General features: G+C 34.8%; 6 protein-coding genes across 7 annotated transcripts; 2 read left to right on the forward strand and 4 right to left on the reverse strand.

Annotated features, from left to right (window-relative positions):
- Positions 1–5: 5 nt before the first annotated feature.
- Positions 6–1186, reverse strand: LOC103841542 (40S ribosomal protein S26-3). Its single transcript, XM_009118090.3, has 5 exons — positions 1012–1186; positions 825–917; positions 675–759; positions 452–585; positions 6–270 (listed from the first exon to the last, which is right to left on the reverse strand). Exons 1-5 carry the CDS (start codon positions 1012–1014, stop codon positions 193–195), a joined length of 393 nt encoding a protein of 130 aa, XP_009116338.1. The 5' UTR covers positions 1015–1186; the 3' UTR covers positions 6–192.
- Positions 1187–2772: 1586 nt separating this feature from the next.
- On the reverse strand, positions 2773–4262 carry LOC103841543 (superoxide dismutase [Mn] 2, mitochondrial). The gene is made up of 6 exons (XM_009118091.3): positions 3935–4262; positions 3794–3840; positions 3584–3709; positions 3397–3453; positions 3210–3287; positions 2773–3061 (listed from the first exon to the last, which is right to left on the reverse strand). The coding sequence occupies exons 1-6, from the start codon at positions 4242–4244 to the stop codon at positions 2954–2956; spliced, it is 726 nt and encodes a 241-aa protein (XP_009116339.1). The 5' UTR covers positions 4245–4262; the 3' UTR covers positions 2773–2953.
- Positions 4263–5291: 1029 nt separating this feature from the next.
- Positions 5292–6333, forward strand: LOC103841544. Its single transcript, XM_009118092.3, has one exon. The coding sequence runs from the start codon at positions 5498–5500 to the stop codon at positions 6167–6169; it is 672 nt and encodes a 223-aa protein (XP_009116340.1). The 5' UTR covers positions 5292–5497; the 3' UTR covers positions 6170–6333.
- A 1642-nt stretch (positions 6334–7975) lies between these two features.
- Positions 7976–11901, reverse strand: LOC103841545 (probable LRR receptor-like serine/threonine-protein kinase IRK). Its single transcript, XM_009118093.3, has 3 exons — positions 11742–11901; positions 10097–11582; positions 7976–9683 (listed from the first exon to the last, which is right to left on the reverse strand). Exons 2-3 carry the CDS (start codon positions 11506–11508, stop codon positions 8216–8218), a joined length of 2880 nt encoding a protein of 959 aa, XP_009116341.1. The 5' UTR covers positions 11509–11582; positions 11742–11901; the 3' UTR covers positions 7976–8215.
- Positions 11902–13759: 1858 nt separating this feature from the next.
- Positions 13760–17379, forward strand: LOC103841546 (two-component response regulator ARR17). Of its 2 annotated transcripts, none has more exons than XM_018654511.2 (5): positions 13760–15175; positions 15316–15401; positions 15516–15593; positions 15679–15752; positions 15856–17379. In XM_018654511.2, the coding sequence occupies exons 1-5, from the start codon at positions 15085–15087 to the stop codon at positions 15950–15952; spliced, it is 426 nt and encodes a 141-aa protein (XP_018510027.1). In that variant the 5' UTR covers positions 13760–15084; the 3' UTR covers positions 15953–17379. The 2 variants fall into 2 exon arrangements, with proteins under 2 accessions (XP_018510027.1, XP_009116343.1); XM_009118095.3 differs by having other exon boundaries at positions 15682–15752.
- A 200-nt stretch (positions 17380–17579) lies between these two features.
- WRKY67 (probable WRKY transcription factor 70) lies at positions 17580–18986 on the reverse strand. The gene is made up of 3 exons (NM_001301892.1): positions 18649–18986; positions 18198–18299; positions 17580–17970 (listed from the first exon to the last, which is right to left on the reverse strand). Exons 1-3 carry the CDS (start codon positions 18984–18986, stop codon positions 17580–17582), a joined length of 831 nt encoding a protein of 276 aa, NP_001288821.1.
- Positions 18987–21005: the final 2019 nt, after the last annotated feature.

Consider the following 21005-nt stretch of genomic DNA (forward strand, 5'->3'; position numbering starts at 1 on the left):
ATGTATTGGTTTGAATGAACTAAATAAAAAATGTATTGCCAATGTCAAAATGAACTGATAAATAGTCTCAAAGCACAGCTTGACAAAAAACATCTTTAACCAAATGTAGAAAACATGTTCAAAATTTTCGGACAACGAAGAGACTGAAACTATAATATAAAGGTGTTTGAGTTGTCAGCTTCTTGCAGTCTTTTAAGCACGAGGAGCAGCAGGAGCACCACCAGCAGGGCGAGGGGCCTGACCAGGTTGTCCCGGCTTGGGAGTATCCTCCTGAAAATTCATCATTTTCAAAACTACTCAGTTGACAATACGCACAACAAAACATAGAAGCTTCAACAATACAAATAATTCTAACCATAATAAAAAGTAAAACAGACACATTTTTATCTAATTACTGATTATATATCAGAACTGAATGTTTATAGAAGAAGTAATCGTGTTTGGAGGTTACCTTGCGTCTAGCAAAACGAGGAGGTGGGGTACGAACCCTACGGTTGGTGCGGGATCGGACTCTCACAACGTGTGAGTGGATAGCGCATGAAACACAATATTGCATCTTGGCGTACAACTTTGGGAGAGTGTAACCTACAAAACACCAAACAAAGACAATCACATTAATTCAACGACATATTTAATCACACACAAGTCCAAATGAACGCTATTAAATAACATACCATCGTAAACACTGGCTTCTTGAACATCTCTGATCGCAGCTTGCTCAACAATGTTCCTGACAAGGAATCTCTTAATTGCCTTATCCTATCAACAGATGAACTGAACATTAGATCAAACTTTCAGACAAATCAACAAGAGATGGGACCAACCTTGGGGCAGCATTTCCCGCAGTTGGAACACCTAATGGGGTTCACATGACCACGATTGTGCTTGTTCCTGCCACCGTTTCTACGCTTGAAAGTCTGCACAAGAAGACAACCCACGGATTCATTACACAATGCGAGCTTGTTATTATGTTCCTAAACGATTAATCTATCAAAGAACAGGAAGACTTGCCATGTTGCAAGCAATGAGTTGTAAGCCTCTAGTGCGATCTCTTGTTTTCTTTGTTACGGCGACAGGCGGAAAAGTAACCCTAGAATTGATCGTTATATATTTATGCACGCACTGCGTGCCGTTTTAGGTTTTTGTTAGAGTGGGCTTTGATAAAGTGGTTGGTCCTTAAATGTACGCCCGGGCTTGCCTTGAAATTTATGCATTGTAACAATCCATAAATATATGATTTCAAATTAGATTTCATCTCTTTTATAACATTTGAAACTTATATTTTCATATAATCTTACGAACGTGGATTCAAAAATTATATTTATTCTATATTGTTTTTGTCTTTTCATAGTTTACAAATACAATCATCATTCTAAAACTATGTTCTATTATATAACTTTCGTGATGACTAGACATATTTAATATGGATTTTGGTTTGATTTCAGATCAGTTTTTTTTTTGTTTTTTTATATTTCAATTTATAAACATATTAGAACTATGTGTAATTTAATTTGACTCGGTTTATATACTATTTATTTCTATTTATTTGTTTCATAACAAAAAACCCTAATTATATTATATATATCCTTTATAATAAATTTTCGTTTATATGATTAGAAATGAGATTTACTAAAACATAAATATATATTATTTACTCTAACTTCGAAATATAATATTTTATGTTTTATTAAAATATTAGAATAATAATAATATTATAAATAAATATATTTTAGCACTGAATATTTACAAATGAAAACAAAAATTTATGCTTTAATTATCTGACAAAAATGAAAAATAAATATTTTTTTTCTAAAATTTACTATTTTAATCATGAATATCATATGAATAAAAAAGTTATGTGTATATTATTAATTTTATTAGCAAATTAGCAAATTAGCAAATTTACATATAAATATACTAATGTACTAGGTGTTTTCCTGCACCATGTGCAGTAAGAATTTTTTAAAATCTAACTTATATTTAAAAATAAATTTTATTGAATATTATAGATTTTATTTTTTTTTACTAATATTTAATATAGATTTGATATATATTAAATCAATTTGTATAAAACTAATAAAAATAATATAACATTGTATAGTTATCAAAAATTTAGCCTAAACAATATTTATAAAACTTGTAGGTATATAAAACTAATGATCTTACGATTAGATATTTAAATTTTAAAAAAATTGTAAAATTTTTTGAAAGCTTTAGTAATACAAATTGTATAATTATATAAAAATAATAATATTTTGAAATTTGAAATGCTATATATAAGTATATTTATTTTATAGATGATGTATGAGTTATTACCATATTTAAAAAAAATTACCAAACAGAAATATCAATATTAAATGTAATATATAAATTACTATTATATTTTATTTAAGAAGTTTGCCAAAAATATAAATAAATATTAAATGAAATTATTCATGTTATATTTTCTGAAAATCATGTCTTCAACTTCAGTAGTCATGTCATATTGGTTTTGTGAAATTAATTGTAAAAATGACAAGTAGAAAAATTACTTTACAAATATAGTCTAGAAAACTTTAATTATTCGTTTTCGGTTGAATTTTCTTCGGATCGATTTATACACCAAATCATATTCATATAGGTATTACCAAATTCATGCTACTTTTCTATTTCGAATCGGTTATTTTGGTTCAGTCTAAATTGATTTGTTTTTACCAGATTGGATACCCGCTGAAGACACATACATATTTAAGTGGCATTTTGAAATATGCAGAGCTATGACAATGAAACAAATTAGATTCCTAAAACCTTTAACATCCGTATCACAACTTTATTTTATTCCAAGGTACATGACATTTATTTGACTAAAACCTCCAAAGCATTCGGTTCTATAGTAACGAAACTTTTGGAAAAGAAAACGACCAACTCTATCACCATATTTCATATACACACACATATACACTTGTTACTTCATCTAAAACTCGTTTAGACCTCGGTTGTGCTTCTCGAATATGTCTGAAGCGTATTTCCAGTTGATCACAGTCCATATGTTCTTCAAGTACTCCGCTCTTGCATTTTTGTACTATACATAACCCACACCCATTGAGGAAAACTTTATATTAGTTGTGTAATTCGTTGTTAGCTACCACAAATAAGTTATAGTATTAATGTTAAAAAAAGGGTTGTAGTATTACTATAATCTCAAAGAATTACAAAAGTTAGTTGAGTACCTGTGGATAGTAGGCGTGCTCCCATACGTCTATTCCGATCAGAGGAACCAAGTGTGATCCTTTAGTCACCAATGGATCCTACAGTTTTTCTCTTCATTAGTTTTTTGTTCTATTTTCATTTTGAAATTCTTGTTGATAGTTATATAATATTGTTACCAAATAATTAACTTTTATTGTATTGAACTACCTGATTAGCTGTGGTCTCAACGACAAGTCTCTTTAGCTCTTTGTCTAACCCAAACCACTAAAGCAAAGGAAGCACAAACATCATGCAATTATGAACTATTCACAAAAAGTGTGTAAACAATTCAATTAATCACTTAATAGATTGCGATTTAATTAGTATTGCCGAGGGAGATTAACAAAACGCTTACCACCCATCCAGATCCCTGCACAGCAGCACCCTCAGAGTTCATTTTTTGCATCAACTCCTCTAAGGATCCGAAGTGAGCATCTATCGCAGAAGACAGAGGATCCTGAGGTGGCTTACCACCTCCTTCCTACATATTATATTCAAATCAACCATTAGAAAGAACAAAACTATCACAAAACAATGGAGTGACGACCAAGAAAGGTATTCGTACATGAACAGGGGCTAGGTTTTTCCAGAAGATTGCATGGTTAACGTGACCTACAAGTAACAAAAGTAGAGCGCAATCAGTCAAATTTCTTAAGATCAACAAGCACCTGATGGAAAGATAATAACAAGGGTTCTGAGGTTTTACCTCCGCCGTTGAACTTGATTTGGCTCTGAAGTTTGACGACGGAGGAGTGATCACCACTGGACAAGGCGGAACGGAGATGGTCGAGGGCTTTGTTGTAATTAGTAACGTAAGTCTGGTGGTGTTTCAGGTGGTGCAAGCGCATGATCTCCTCGCTGATCGCTGGCTCTAGGGCATCGTAAGCGTAGGGTAGATCAGGTAGTGAAGCGGTCTTCATCGATTCGAGACACGGTTCCATGGTGGTTTTTCCTGTTCCGACGTCAAGGCTCATCGCAAAAACAGTAAGAAGGAAGATAGAAACAACGATGCTCATGGTTTTATGTATATATACACACTTGAAATGAGCGAGGGTGTGGATTTATATAAAAAGATGTTATGACACGTCTCCTTTGACTGCTCCACTTGTCTATCTCTAAGGCTTTATAGATTTAGGTGTTCTGCACAGTTGCTAGATTTGTGTCGCAACATAACGTTACAACTTTTCTATATGATGTTGGTGTAGTGTGTGTGTTTTTGTCGTTGTGTGTGTTTGGCACGAGAAAAGTAAAACTTGATCCAACGCTATGTTATATAAACCCAAACCTCAGTCAAATGATCCAATCCTTACATGTGAAAGATCAACGCATCTAACCATCCGATCAGACTGTTATTTACATAATGTCTTCACGTCGTCTATTTTCTGTTAAATCTCAAAAGTATGTATATACCCTAAACATGTTAATAAAAAATTTGATTACATACCTCAACTTTTAGTGTAACTAATAGAGATATGCCCGAAAATATTTTATTCACTTTAATCAGGCTATCCACCACATGTTTCACGATGATTATTAATTAATTCAGAAAAAAACTCTACTGCTTGGAAAAAGAATCATTCATACTTGAAAGAGAAAATTGTGTTATGGTAAATGAGGCAAAACCCAAAACTCTTTAAAATCAAAGGCCCAATCCATTACGATGGATGGTACAACTCGGATTCCGACGTGGCACATCCAAATGCTTAAATTAGGAAATGACGTGGAAGACACGAGGTCACCGAAAAATAAATGCTGTATCAGCGCGTGTCCGCGCAAGCCATGCACACAGCTGAACCGCGTCGCCACGTTCTCCTTGCCCATTATCAACTTCACGTAGTCACAGCCGTCCAATTTTGATCAACGGCTGCTATTACATCTTTATTGTGTCTCTTTCGTGAAAAGTTTCCAGCAAATTATCACCTACTTGATTTTGCATGAAGCGTGAAGAATAAGTAAAACGAGATTTCGATGATCTATTAATCTCAGCCGTCCGATCAAACAACTTACACAACCCATGTCGGAGAAAAAAAAAGTCAAAAATATAATAATAATATAAATATATTAACACATGATTGCCATTGGTTGTGTGTGTGGCTGAGTCAGTATAACGTATATAGAAACACAACCATTGGTGTGATTAGGTTGTGTAATAGATTTTAAGGGAATCTACATAAGAGATTCATAACGTGAAGCAATCTCCAATTCGATTGCATCATCATCGAGTCTCTCTCTCTATATATGCATTATTGTTTCGCCTCTGTAAGCGGAGATGGCGAGTATTCGTTGCGGCGGCGGAGGAGGAGGACGCGCATGTGCCGTTCGTTCTGATCGGCGAACTTTCACCGTTCGATCATCATGTGTGGTTCCGGTGCTTAATCGACGGAACTGGGCTGATACGGGGAAAGTTTCGATGACGGCGGCGGATATGGCGCCGGTGAAGATCGGTGAAAGGAAACGCGGCGGATCGGTTGTGTCGAGAGAAAGGATCGAGCAGTGGCTGAGAGATTCAGTTGTTGAGATCGTGAAGAATCTGAGAGAGTCGCCGTTGTTGGTGCACTTATACGCGGAGGCGAACGGAGGCTTGAGTACGACGGCGAAGAATCCGGAGGCGGAGGATTGGAAGGCGATGGTGGGAAGGTGGGGTAGAGGAGAGGAAAGGACGCCGGAGGGAGTGATCTTCGTGGAGAAGTTAGCTGACGATGAAGGAGATGATGATCACGGTGGATACAACGGTGGAGAAGGTGCAACAAGTGCTTGGGGGATAGTGGCGCAGGGAAGAGGAACGGATTGTGGACCGGTTTGCTACCTGTTGAAAACGACCCGGGTTGGGTCGGGTATGGGGACGGTTTGCACACATTTTTGCTTGGTGAAGGTGAAGAGTTTTAGGGAGACGGCTATGTCACAGTTGAATAACTCTTGGTTGGTGCAGACTGGTCAATGAATCAAAGTATAGGTTTTATGGTTCCTTATTTAAAGGCCAAGGGATGGATTGATCGTGTAATTATTCTCTTTGGGTTTGAATTATAAAAACCCTTATTGATGATCAAAGTACCTTTGTTATTGTTACAGGCATATACATTCATCTTTCAACATATTTTTCAGAAACTGGGATTGGTGATTTAAGTAGTGGGAAAATTCTTTGGCTATGGGGTTTGATTTGATCAAGAAGAAATGGTATTTTGTTACTAGCTGAAGTTATACGTTCCTTAACACATGAATACGCAAAGTAGCGGATGGATTGGATTTCAAATAAAAATTAAGAACTCAGGATTCTAGATCTACTAATCATACAGTACCCAAAAGCGTACCCTATCATTTCTGCATAGGTGTAAGGCGGTAAGGGGTAAATTACCTTAGATATTTTACAAACTGGATAAAGTGAGATCATCACCTTGAAAGAGCATTTGATTAGTTCAAAGCCAATGGTACCACTTTTCCAACAGTCAAGTATGGGACCCGTGTACTTTTAATGTGGATATTTGGATGATGGGTTTATATTATAGGCCCATATATACATTATCGTATTGACACATTTATTCTTTTGGGCTACTTTTTCTCTTTGGGTTTATATCTGGGCTAATATTACAGCTTTAATGTAAGTGTGATACTGATGCTACTTTAGGTTCTTTTCACAATCCAAAGTTCACAATCTCATACATCTCCAAGTGACCATCATACTTCATTAGACTACACACGTCGATCAGTTTTAAGTTATTCAGTCTTTCACCAAAAATTACATGGACCATGGTTAATGTAGTGTTAGTATTAGAAGTTATCTTGTGTGTTCAGCAGAAAAAAAAAGAGAGGAAAAAACATGTCAAAATCTTACCTAAAACATTGATAAATACATACAATTTGTGTTTTAGTATTAGAAAGTAAATAAATAAATGGAAAATTTCTCCTAATCCTAACCTAGATCCTAACTAACGTTGTTTCATGTTTCATTTTAAATGGAAAAAAGGTTAGAAATAGGCTATGAAAGTCAAAACATTGGATACCATCTCAATTTAATGCTATAGTTGAATTTCTTACTTACCGACAAAAAAAAACTGGAAAGTTTTGCAAATTACCTAGGCTCTGTTTTTTGCTACTGACAACATAAATGTAGCAAACACATCGGTGTCTTCTATTCTTTTGTTGAGATTCTAAACTAGTACATACTTCGATTTCATGAATCTCTTTCTTTCTCAACATCGAGAAAGAAAAGAAAAGAACGTGGGTCTCGTTCACACAATGGCACGCCTCAAGTCCTCTTTTTCTTGGCCATTGAAACTTGGGTTCTTCTATTGTGTAGTATTTTATTACAATACCACTTCTTGAGACGTTTCCTCGATTTTCATAAATCCATTTAAGAAAGTTCAGACTCATTAATTCGATGTGTTTTTTGCATAGTCCCATGCACATGGTTGTTGCAGCAAATGAAGCTTCTTATTACTAATTTAATTTTAATTCAGACAGCATCGTCACACCAACCATAGCCATATTTTTTCTCGATCTTTTTGCTTTTATCCAACGGCTTACAAGGCACCTAAGTGGCAAATTAGACACAAACAAAACGATTTAAAAAAAAATCAATCTAAGCATCAAAATTTGGTTTATGCATCCATATAATCAATAGTTTCCTATAAAGCGCTTAATTGCCGACTAGCGATTTGTTCAGCATTGCTTTTATTTTGATTACCCTAACTCTTTTTCTTTGTGTATCACACATGTTAATGGTAGTAGAAAGTAACACAAGAAATGTAAAGACCACAAGCTTTGTTTCCTTCTTTAATAATTTAACTTTTCAATCAAAAGAGTCTTAACAAATCCGATTGAAAACCTAAATTGTCATAAAGAACAACAAATAAACATAAGAAGCTACACCACATTTGAAACGAAGCTAACATACATAAAGAAAACACACAACTGATTATCAAAAAACAACACACAACACAAGGGATCTCTCTTACAAAAACAAGTTAGCTTAATTTTTTTAAATAAATTTTCAACTCGATCCCAACTCATCTGAGCTTCCTGAAGGACACCTGATCATTCTCAATATGTTAACAGCTTCTCCCATATGCGGTCTACTCGATGGAACCTGAGAAGTGCAAATCAGCCCTAGCTTTATCACAGCAACAGCCTCTTCCACAGGAAACTTCCCCTGCAGCCTCATATCAACACACTCCTCTGCTCTTCCATCTTCAAGAGCCTCTCTCACCATATCACAAAGAACCACAACATCATCTTCCATATACTCCACAGGCTTCTTACCCGTAACCACTTCAAGAACCAACACTCCAAACCCATACACATCGCATTTCTCTGTGATCTTCACCGTCCTGCAAGCAAACTCTGGAGCCATGTATCCCAACGCACTCTGTATCTTGCTGCTAAGGACATACCTGTCTAGCATTGGCAACAGCCTCGCTAACCCGTAGTCTCCCACTTTAGGCTCGCCAGAGCTGTCTAGCAAGACGTTGCTTGATTTGATGTTGTAGTGGATGATGTTAGACTGGTGCAAGTAAGCTAAGCATTTCGCTGTACCGAGGATCACATTGAACCGATCGTTCCACGAAAGAGTACTGCTACCTCCCGGTGCTTCGTGCAAGTGTTTGTATAAACTCCCACCAGAGAGGAACTCGTAGATGAGTAGCTGAAGAGACGTTGTCCAGTAATAGCCTTCGAGCTTAACAAGATTAGTGTGTCTTAGCTTCCCAAGCTTCTTCACCTCTCTCTCAAACTCTTCCTGTGACTTGACAAGACTCGAGACAGTGAGCTTCTTGATAGCCACAGGATACTCATCTCTGATAACAGTTCTGTACACAGCTCCAAAACCTCCTCTCCCTAGCTCACAGTCTTTGTTAAGCAAAGCATGTGTCCCAGTGCTGAAATCAGGTTCACCAGAGAACATAACAAGCTTCCCTGAGTTGCTATCAGTGGTAGGAGACCGGCTAAAGTCATCTCCACCAGAGAACGCGATCGGCACAGCTGATCTTGAAACCGTTGTAGCTCTCACTCTCAGGTTAAGAACCGTGATGGCTATCACACCAACCACAATGGCAGCAGCAGCACTGATGGCTATCAAGGAAGAGATACTAAGTAGTATTCTTTTGTGGCCAACAGCACCAAGAGGCGTCGCTTCACCGGAGTCAGGATCAAAAGTTGCGTTGGGATTCAAGACAATGGGTTTAGGCGAGACGGCGGGGCATGACTTGTTGACAACGGCACCGCAGATTCCTTGGTTTCCTGAGACGGAATCAGGGGAGATGCCGTTGAAGAGTCCACCTGCTGGGAGCTCTCCGGAGAGATGGTTGTGAGATATGTTGAAGGTGTGGAGGTAACCGAGGTTAGCTAACTGTTTAGGAAGGGTTCCGGTTAGGTCGTTGAATGATAAGTCAACTTCTTGGAGGTTTGTGAGTCTTGCCATCTCTGGTGGAATAGCGCCTTGGAGCTTGTTGTGTGACAGGATCCTGTTGACATAAACATGACAGACTCATTAGGCATGCGGTTTTTCGGATATTTTTGGTTTCGGTTTATTCGGTTTAGCCACACTCCCACTGAAGTGAACTGAAAAAATCGGTTCGGTCTGTTTTTTTTTTAGTTTCCGTTTTTAATTTTATTTCCTAAAGTAACTAATTTTTTTGGTTTTCTATTAGAATTCAGTATAATTTTCTTTAAAAATCAGATATTTGATTAAATTCGGTTAATTTCAGTTAAATTTGAGTAGTTTCCTTTAGTTCAGTTCGGTAATTTCAAAACCCTAACGAACTCAAGACCTTAACCAAACCAAAAACCGAAAAATTTTGGTTTGGTTCCAGCTGGTTCGGACAAAATGCGCAGGCCTTTGTATAACTGAACACAAGTTAAAGGAAAGGAGACTTACAAAGACTGAAGTGAGCTGCAGTTCTTGATGGAAGATGGGATAGTTCCTTCTAACATGTTGTTTTCAAGTCTCAACTCTTCCAAAGAAACAGCTCCACCGGTTTCTTTAGGAACAGTTCCATTAAGCTGATTGTGACTCAAATCCAGGACCCCCAAATGCTTCAGGTCCCCAATGGTACTTGGGATAGGACCAGTAAGAGAGTTTCTCGACAGATTCAAACCCTGCAAGTCTCTAAGACCCCCAAAACCAGCTCCAATCACACCAGAGAAAGAATTGCATGACAAATCCAACACCTGAATCTTCTTGACACCTCCAGTGGAGTTACCATCTTGAAATAACCAAACCGGAAGCTTCCCAGTTAGTAAATTCCCACTAACATCCAATGCCATGAGGCTGATACAGTTCCCTGTAGAGTCAGGCAAGCTACCAATAAACCCATTACCAGAAAAGTTCAAAACTTTCAGCCGCAGGAGATTACCAATGGACCCTGGAACCTCCCCTGAGAACTTATTCATCGAAAGATCCAAACTTTCAAGACTCCTCATCTCACCAATCCACTTAGGAACCTCACCGTCTAGCAGATTCCTCCCCAAGTTAAGATAATAACACAAACTCAGCTGCTGAAACGTGTCTGGTAAGTTCCCCGACAGAGAGTTCTCACTGAGATCAACACTCTTCAGCAACATACAGCTCCCAATCTCACTAGGAATGGGACCAGACAGCCTGTTCCTACTCAAATCAATCGCTCTCAAGTTGTTCAACCTCCCTATCTTCGTCCCCAACTCTCCTTCCAACTCGTTCCTCGACAAATCAAGAGACCTAAGAGTGTTCAAACTCCAAATCCCCAAAGGCATCGAACCAGAGAATCTATTCGAAGACAGGTTCAAAGAAGCGAGAGACGAACACGACCCAACACTAACCGGTATCTTCCCGGTAAGCTTGTTCTCCGCCACGGAAAAGACCCTTAACGACCCACATTGTCGGAAAAACCCATCGGGAAGCGACCCGGAAAGCCCATTACCGCTCAAGTCGACAACTTTAAGGCTCCCAAGACTCGAGATCAAGTTGGGGTTAACGGTTCCGGTGAGGTTGTTGTTGGAGAGAGAGAGCTTGTGAAGAGACTGAAGCTGGAGCAGTCCACGGCCTATACGACCGGAGAGAGAGAACCCATCGAGGGTTAGCTCGGTGACTCGATTCGTCCTCGGGTGGCACTTGACTCCGTTCCAAGCGCAAGGAGTGTAGTCGTCTTCGTTCCAAGACGCGAGCTTTTGGTCCGGATCTCGCAAGTCGGACTTGAACGCAACGAGGCCCAAAACGTCGTCGTTTAGCGGCGGGTCTAGAGATCTAACCGGAGGGGGAAAAGGCAAAACCACCGACAGGAAAAGGAGTGTAAAAATCGAAACTTTATTCATCGTTTCGCCGCTAACTTCTTCAAAATGTGCTGACTTTAGTTGCTGGAGAGCTTCATTTTCTGGGTAATCTCGAGCTGGAATCAGAAAGAAACAAAATTGATTAAAAAGGAGTAAGCTTTGTTGGTTTGAGATTTGGGTTAGAAGCAAACAACAAAGATCTTTAACACAACGGCTACATTTTCTACAGGGAAGTAAAAGACAAAACGACGTAGTTTCAGTGAGTTTTGACTTACTCTTTCCGGCGAAGGAGAATGTAGAATTTCAAGAGAGGAGCTTCTTGTTGAACGTTTTGGGGATGAAGTTTGTGGAGAGAGAGGAAGCAAATAAAAGAAACAAAGGAAAAGCAGAGAAGAGTGAAAGAGAAAGGGGAAAGGCTGTGTAATTAAAAGCTGCATTTATCAACGAGCTGTAAAGAAGAGAGAGTGGGTCCCGGTTTGGATGGACGTGGGGCCCGAGGAAGGTGGGTGGACTCATTAACTCGGTTTGACACGTGGATTAATATTGTTGGGTCTTGATGATATGACTTGGCATAATGATTGGCCAACTCATTATGAAAACTGAAAATACATTACTAAATAGCCATGGCTAAATAGTAGAACTTTCTTTAATGGGATACACATGCTCTAAAGTCTAAACCTTCTTGGTTTTGATTCAATTAGCTAAAAATCAATCTTTCACATAATATGTGATTACGGTTGTGCTATTTTTCATGCAGTGAATGGGCATTTTGGGTAGTATGATGAAAAAGACAGTGGTAAAATGGTCACTACAATTTTTTTTTTGTTTTGAAGAAAAAACATTAAAGTAAGCTGGTGAGGATGGTGACCTGGAAACTAATTTTTGGTGGTGTTAGAAATCTATTGTTAGTTGTTACATTAATAATTGCAACAACCATACTACATCATTAATTTGTTTGCAACGTCCTACAAAAGCCGACAATGTAAACGGTGGATAAAAATTAAACCATGTTTTTTTTAATATATATCATAAACCCTAAGGATTTGTGGTTGACTTGGAGGAAGAACACATGTTGATTTGGGATCTTCTGTTTGTGCAAAGAATCATCCATTATATGAAACTTTTTACAGATTGAAATGCGGTTGAATAACTAAGTGTTAAACACTTGGTGCCACAAAATAAAACAGTTAGAAAGACAAATAATAGAACAGGAGTGAATTATAAAACAATATAATGCACTTGGAATTATTTTATTGTAGTCTTCTCTAGTTCTCTTCATGTGTGAGATTTGGTCCGCGTCAAGACATGTTACCAGACTTCGGTCTCTCTCTCCATGCCGATGTTTGAATTTTAATATTCCTTTTGACAGTAAAACTATTTTTTTTAAAAGATTACAATGGAAAATGGAAAAGAACTCTTTTCCCTATGGAGAGAAAACAACCCATCATGGAGATTTTGGAATTTACTATTTGTTTCTATTTACATTTTAACAAAGAGGCTATTTTAAAACATAAAGTTGAGGGTCAATTTCCAGAGCTTTGAAGGAAGTTTTTTGGGCAGTGTGAGTGTGAGCCGAACATATATAATTCACATTTACTATTCTTGCACTTTCCCATCTATACTAGGTTAAGATCCGCGCTTTGCGCGGAATAAACATTATATATAAAATTATTTTATGTATTAAATATTTTTACATATTACAAAATAATAAATATATATTAAATAATTAAAAGTCAGTGACTATTAAATATATAATTAAATTGGTGCGAACATATAAATCAATTTTATTAATCCAAAAAATATTTTTTTAATATTTGATAGGATATGTAATTAAATTTAAATGACGTTAACATACATAGTATATTTTAGTATATTTTAAATATTAATGTCTATTAAATGATGATTTCTACTCATATAGTCGTTTTGATCATTTATATCTTTTATTAAAAAAAAATTACTGATAACAAAATTTTCATTGTAAGATTAATAGCCCTTAATAGTTTTAGTAATTTATCATTTTAAAAAAAATAAGTTGTCGATGTTCGTTCAAAACTTTTATCAAAAAAATTGTTCAAAGTAAATTTTGAAACTTAAATATTGTATTTTAATGGTTTATAGTTTAATTTAAAATGATATATATATATATATATATATATATATTAATCTTAATAATTAATTAAATTAGACTTTTTGCTTTTATGATTTTGTAATCATTTGTATTTTGTCATAACAAAAATTTTAAACCAAGGATCATAAAATTTGAATGTGAGACTTTTAACAGTTTTAGTAATTTATAGTCGTTTGTAAAATTCAAAATATAACATATACAGAAAAATCTAAATTTTTATTATATAGTAATTGTGGTTGTTTAATTTATTTAATAGTTTAAAATTAAACAAATATAATAGAAGATACACTAATTTTTATCAAATATGTATTATTCAAATCATTTATTGCCATATATACTTTAGCCACATTAGGCAATTCCGTAAATTTTATTTAAGGAAATAATAAAGTACATTAATGCTGAATTTATTGTTTGTTTAATAAAAAACTTATTATATAATTAGATGGACCATCATATTTCTCTAATGATTCTAAGAATCATCCTATTGATGACATGTGGCTACAAAAAGAAGTTGTAATGCTTCTCAAATAATATATAGGGGATTGTTTACACTTTCTTGGTGTATACTAGTATTTATGTCCATATTTATTTTCTTACTCGAAACTTCATCTGTCATAACAGGATTGGCATTTAGAACCAACCATTAAAAGATAGAAAATGAATTCGTTCTGCAGTTTCCAAAATTTCTTTATTCTCCACGGTGTTGATTGGTAAATAAATAAACAATTTTGATAAGATGGGTCTAGCTCCCGTTAGAGAGGCCTATCTAGGAGATGAGGGCTTAATGGGTTCGGCTAATTATTAAGGCCTATAGACAAATCAAATAAGGCTTAGCACTATGTGTAAGAAAAAGGCCTCGGCTGATTAGGCCTTATGTCAAGTGGCCCTTAAAAGTCAAAAGATTTGCGAAAAATGTTTGGTTATGATAAAGTACGGAGCAACAAGTAAAATCGAAAAAAATTATATACATGATCCAGTAATCCAATATTTTAAAATTCAAAAAACTATAAGAATCGTGGGGATTTCGAATCCAAGATTCTGATTCAGATTTGTGATCCATTTTTAAAGAAATAAAAATGATTAGCATTTGCATCTTCATTATCTCCACGATTAGAAAAGCCAAAGGAAAAGGAAAATTAAAATTAATTTTTAGATTTTCGTTATCACCGTATATGATCACAAAACACTGTCACTGACATAAACACCAAGTTTCTTACCAGTTTCCAGAGAATCAATACCAAAGAACAAAAACACACAACTTGTTTCTTAAACTATAAGCAAGATAAAATCATATCAAATCATTTCTTGATACACCGTTATCCTATATGTCCATATATAAATAGAAAACATAATGCTACAATCATTATAAAATCTTCATACATTCATACTCAAGTCTTTTCGATTTGTCAATACTCCTCTTTCTTCATCTGTACGTTTGCTTCCGTTTCTTTAGGTTTATTTACTCAGCTGCTTTACTGCACAGAGTATCAATGGAGGAAGAGCTCCATGTTTTAGCAGTAGATGACAATCTAATGGACCGTAAACTTGTGGAGAGAATCCTCAAGATCTCTTCTTGCAAAGGCAAATTATATTACTCAAACTTCCAATTTTTTATTTTCCTTTTAAATCCCAAGAACCAAGATTCTTCTATGTTATGGTATTATGGTAATATTACCTCTTAAATTTTGAAAACTGATTTACATTTTTTTTTCTCTTTGCAGTGACAACAGCAGAAAATGGGATCAGAGCATTGGAGTACTTAGGCTTGGGAGATTCACAACAGGCTGATTCATCAAGTACCAACAATGTAAGAATAATCTTCAAGTTATTTAATCCTCAGAGGACAACATTTTGATTGGTGTAGAGAGGATCCAATTGTGTAAATCCAATGACTTTGTGACATTGTGTTGTATTTTTACAGGTTATGAAGGTGAATCTTATCATAACTGATTACTGTATGCCAGGGATGACAGGTTTTGAGCTGCTCAAGATAGTAAAGGTGTTTAACAATTTTTCTTAGTAATGAAAGTCTTCTTGAGAAGATTCAGAGCCTAACATTTTATTTGGTCTTTTGTAATTGACAGCAGGAATCGTCAAATCTAAAGGAAGTACCTGTTGTGATATTGTCATCAGAGAACATTCCTACTCGCATCAACAAGTAACCTTCTTATTCCTTATGATATGACATATTGCTGTTCTGTTTTTTTTTAATGATTCAGTGGTGAATTAAGATTCTGTTATTTTCTTGATGATCTTTGCAGATGTTTAGCCAGCGGAGCTCAGATGTTTATGCAGAAGCCACTGAAACTGTCGGATGTAGAGAAACTCAAGTGTCATCTCTTAAACTGCAGAAGCTGAATATCTGCTCTCATAGAGTAATTTTTTAAAAAAGATTGTGTTCCTAAACAATGTCAAAGATCGTCTTGGTCATCTCAAAGACACTTCCTGTTATTTATAGATTTGTGAAAAAACCAATAATTCTCTCTCTCTCTCTCTCTCTCTCTCTCTCTCTCTCTCTCTCTCTCTCTCTCTCTCTCTCTCTCTCTCTCTCTCTCTCTCTCTCTCTCTCTCTCTCTCTCTCTCTCTCTCTCTCTCTCTCTCTCTCTCTCTCTCTCTCAGATAATTATATTTTGTGAGTTATAAAAGTTTTTTGGGGTCAGATTGCGAGGAACCTTAGACTACAAGAAACGTCTAGAATTCAACGAAGCAACAGTAGATAGAATCTGAATTCAAAATCAAAAAGCAACGAAATTAAACATCTCTTCCACCTATGATCTATGCATTTGTTGCTAATTTGGTGAGTGATGAGATGCCTTTCTTGGGCCGGTTTTTCACGTTTTGGGATCCGTACTTTGAAACTTCATTAAAAATACCTTTGATCATTATCACTTCGACCATGTGAATGGCCTTTTTGTCGATAACCAAACCGAACCGAACCCAAATTTAATTCGGTTAATTTCGGTATAGTTTTTAAAAATTTTGGTTAACCAAAAACCGACGGTTCGGTTTCGAAAAATCGAAGTCGCAGGGCTAATGGACACATTCCAAGCATATTGATAGGTGTTGAACTGTTGATTGTTTGTAGATTTTAAAATAAATTTTGGTTTTAGATTAAAAAACACTTGACAAGTCATTCAAAATTTAGATTATAGCTTCAGTTTTTGTAAAAAAGCTGTAAAGTTTTTTTTTGGCAAAATTTAACAAATAAATTTCTTAAAGTTTAGGGAAATTAGTTTTCAAAGTTTTTCTTATCATTTTATGAACAGAAACCAAAATCCGTAAAGTTTTTTTTGGCCAAATTTTACTTTTTAAAACCAATAATCAAATGAATGTTATTTTATTTAAAACTCACATAAAATTTGCATGATATAATAGAATTTCTATAATAACATAAAATAAAATTTTAATATTTAGTTTTATGAAATAAATCTATGTATTTTATCTATATTGTATTTTCTTTATTTTATTAATCATGAATCATTGAGGTATTATTTCTATATAATAAAATTATAACATAATTTGATACGTTTATTCAAATAAAACAACAACTAAAATCAAAAAGCATTAAATGCTCTATTATATTGAAAAAATAAACTAAACAAATTATCATTCAAGCTTAAAAAACAAAATCTACAAAAACCCAAAAAACTAGAAACTAAAAGTTAAAAACTAAAAACCAAAATTATGTACACGGATATTTCGGAATGATAGTAACAAAAATAGTGAAAAGGATTGGGGGTATGAAATATTAATTAAAGAGACGAGAATATAAAAGTAGAGAGTATTATTACATATCCTACAATATGTACAATACATACACTCACTGAAGAAGAAGACAATATATTTATGCTCCATTCTACAAGCCTGATAATTATTTCTCTAGACAAGATGACAAAATATACATGTTCCATTGTATATAATGTAAGCTAGACTCGAACTTGGTTCGAGGTAAGAGAGCTGCTCATTGCAGTTGAACCGGAAATCACTACCAACTCCAAAGATCTGGGGAATCCAAACCATTGACACTAGTTTCACCACAACCATAAATAGCCTCATGATGATGCTGAAGATGTTCTTCTTCACACACCAATATTTCTTGCCACACTAATTGCAAGTCACTCTCAGTGGAAGAACCATGATGATGATTCTCTTCCTCTTCCTTCATCGTGGTCGTCAAACTTGGACTATCTTCAGAATGCATAATGATCTCATCATGATGAACACAAGGCTTGATCTTGGGTGATACTTCTTTAGTGTTACACGTGTGGTTTCCTATGTATGTGATGTTGAACATCTTGGATTCGGGCTCTAGCTTCTGCACTTGCTTTGTTGCCTTGCACCCTTGAGTGAATTTATGTGTGCACCGAAAGTAACTTCTGCAAAACATTAATGATAAAAAGAAAAATTTAGATCAAATGTATATAATCCATAACCAATTAAATACAGACAACATAGGTTGTAGATAACATTTACACCAAAAAAAAACATAGGTTGTAGATATAAATGCGCCTCATGTATAATAATATCCCGGCAACATGTCACATATCATCAATACACACATATCTCAAATATGGATGAATACACAATATGAGTAAAAAATAACCTTGGGAATATGGCATTAAGAATCTCCTTCTGTCCATACTTCCTCCATGAAAATGCGTCATCAAGTACGGTCGACTCTACAGTCCACGTCTCCGATCTCTTCCTGCTCAAAATGTTGTGAATAAATTAAATACATTTGGCTTTTTATGTAATTATTACTCTTGCGGCCTAAGCTAAATATCCTGTTTATTTGTGGACCAACTACAACACTAGATGCTTAATGATCGCCTTCTTTATTGGTATGAATCCAGATTGATATTTATATTGTATGATCAACATATAAAAGAAAATAGAACCACAAAAGATTATATACAAATTCTGTATCATTATGGTAATTAAATAAGTAAAAACGGAGACGTAAGATTATAGCCTAATGGTTTTTACTAATACCACAACCATGTAATAATTAGCTCGGAAATAAAAAGAGGTAACCGAGAGAAGGTTAAACGTACTTTCTTTTGTAGCATCCTCTTTTACCCTTAACGGGTCCAAGTCTTTTCCGACTATCACCGGAATCCTCAAGCTTGCCGTCGTTGTCGCAGGAAGCATTTTGAGAGCCTTCAACGGCGGTGACAAGAGAGGAGGAGGAGGAGATGGGTTCTAAGGAATCAAGAGCAGAGATTGAGTTATTGAAAGATCCCAAGATTTTAGCCATCAGATCATCCGCTGAGTTAAGACCCAACCCATGTTGAAAGAGGAGATGCTGAAGCTTAGTGGCCACCTCGCGGCCTTGAACGAGTTGGTGCCTAGCTTTTAGCTTTATTGCTTTGTTATTATTAGCAACATCCATTTTGGTGAAATTGAGAGAGTTTTTGGTGGGTTTTTCTCTCTCTATTGGTGTGGGTGATATGATTAAAGGGAAGAGAAGTGTGTGTAAATATAATGGAGATAAGAACTTGCAATGATGAGATCTTTTTTTGGAGAGAGGAAGATGTGAGGAAATGAGAAGGAAGAGAGAGATGGGTTAAGACAAGAGAGTGTGATATAAACTTATCCACCCTTTTTCATTTGCTTAGGAGAGCCCCGTGACGTTTTCCCGAATGACAGAGCGATCACGTCACTCGTCCCTTGGAACGGAATAATACATAGTTTTGATCAGCCTTGGATCGCAATTCGTATTTTCACTGATTGCATATCATCTTCTGAAATAGAATCCAACTCTTATTTGATCTAGTAAGATATTGATTACATAAATATTAATTAAGTTGAAATAATCATATGAATAAAAAGTAATATCGACTTTTTGCTAAATAATAAAAAAATACGGTGCATCAAAACTCAAAAGCAAAACGTCTCAGCTTCTACTTTATTTTATATTGAACTTTATTTTATAATCTTTTTTTGAAAAGTACTAGTCACTTTCGATGCATTTTCGTGAAAAAATATAGTTAGACTGATAAACCCTAATTTCTTTAATAAAGAGCATATGTTATTTTGTGAAAAGGTATAATAATATTAGCTTGTATTTTTATATCTATTTAATTTACTTCTTTTGTCGTAATATCATAGAAACTATTTTAAGAGGTGTTGATAGTCGACTCACTGGTCCCTCACTATCTTAATGCATCATCGTATAATACATCCGTGGATTCTCTTCGCTTAAATATGCCTACCTGGTATAGTCGCCCTCACTCATCTAACCAAGTTTTAACTAAAGATTGGTGATATTTATACAAACCATTGGAAAATTTGATAACGAAACAGTACAAAACTATATGAATCTGTAGACGTTTATCACTTTTACGGTTGCGCAGGTACATGAGTTTTACTGCAGTGTTGTAAATTCAGGGAACTAACACGATGAACTTAAGCCGAAAATTTTCCTTTTTGATTCCTTTATATAATTTCTAAAACACAATACTATAAGGACTATGTAAAAAATGAAATTTCCTTTTCTTACTTACGGCGTGCTATATTTCTTTTTTTATCTTTATTTTTTGTAACTGGCGTACTGTACTATATTTCGATCCGCAGTATTTCTATTATAATTTTAGTGGTCCTTATGGAAAAGCACTAGGATTTTCTAGTTAGGTAAACAATAAGTTGTAGGTATGCAAGAGTTAAATAAAAAAGTTGTATGCAAGTTTAATACTAAAATACAAAAAGAAGGTTTTTGTTTGTTTCAAATACTTTTTTTTTGTTTCTTATGATTCTGCCAGTTAATAATAATTTTCTTAAGAAATTTTCATTTATCTAGTATTATATATTTTATATTAATCAAATTTTTAGATGATGAAAACTGTGCTATCAATGTGCATACATAAATTCTTCCATGTTATTATCATTCTATTCTAAGTTAAGTTTATTTAAAAAGTGTTACTGTCGATTATGTATATATATATATATATATATGTATATATATTATATTCTTATCGGTATATTCACATTATGTGAATTCTTAAAGATCAAACATGCGCACACGTTAGATAATCCATTGATTTTTTCTTTGCTAAGGTTTTGATCTAGAGAATCTCTGATGTATTACTCCATTTTTATTTTAAAATGGGGCAGCACCAAAAGAAAGTTGGGTTTTACTCGAATGTATTATTCTATTTTTTATTCAAAAAATATTCCAAAATGATTTCACTTTTATTTAATTAATAATTGTTAGTAACACATTCTACTTATAAAAATTATCAAATAACCCCAACTATCTTATGTTTATAAAACTTATATAAAAAATATAATTTATTTATATTAAACAATTATTTTAAAAAAGTACAATAATCATATATATATATATATATAAAAGATAGCATAGTTTGGTTCAATAATGAGCATTGGAATATTATTTTTACAAATGGTCAAC

Source organism: Brassica rapa, chromosome A09, assembly GCF_000309985.2.
Source record: "Brassica rapa cultivar Chiifu-401-42 chromosome A09, CAAS_Brap_v3.01, whole genome shotgun sequence".
Taxonomy (NCBI): domain Eukaryota; kingdom Viridiplantae; phylum Streptophyta; class Magnoliopsida; order Brassicales; family Brassicaceae; genus Brassica; species Brassica rapa.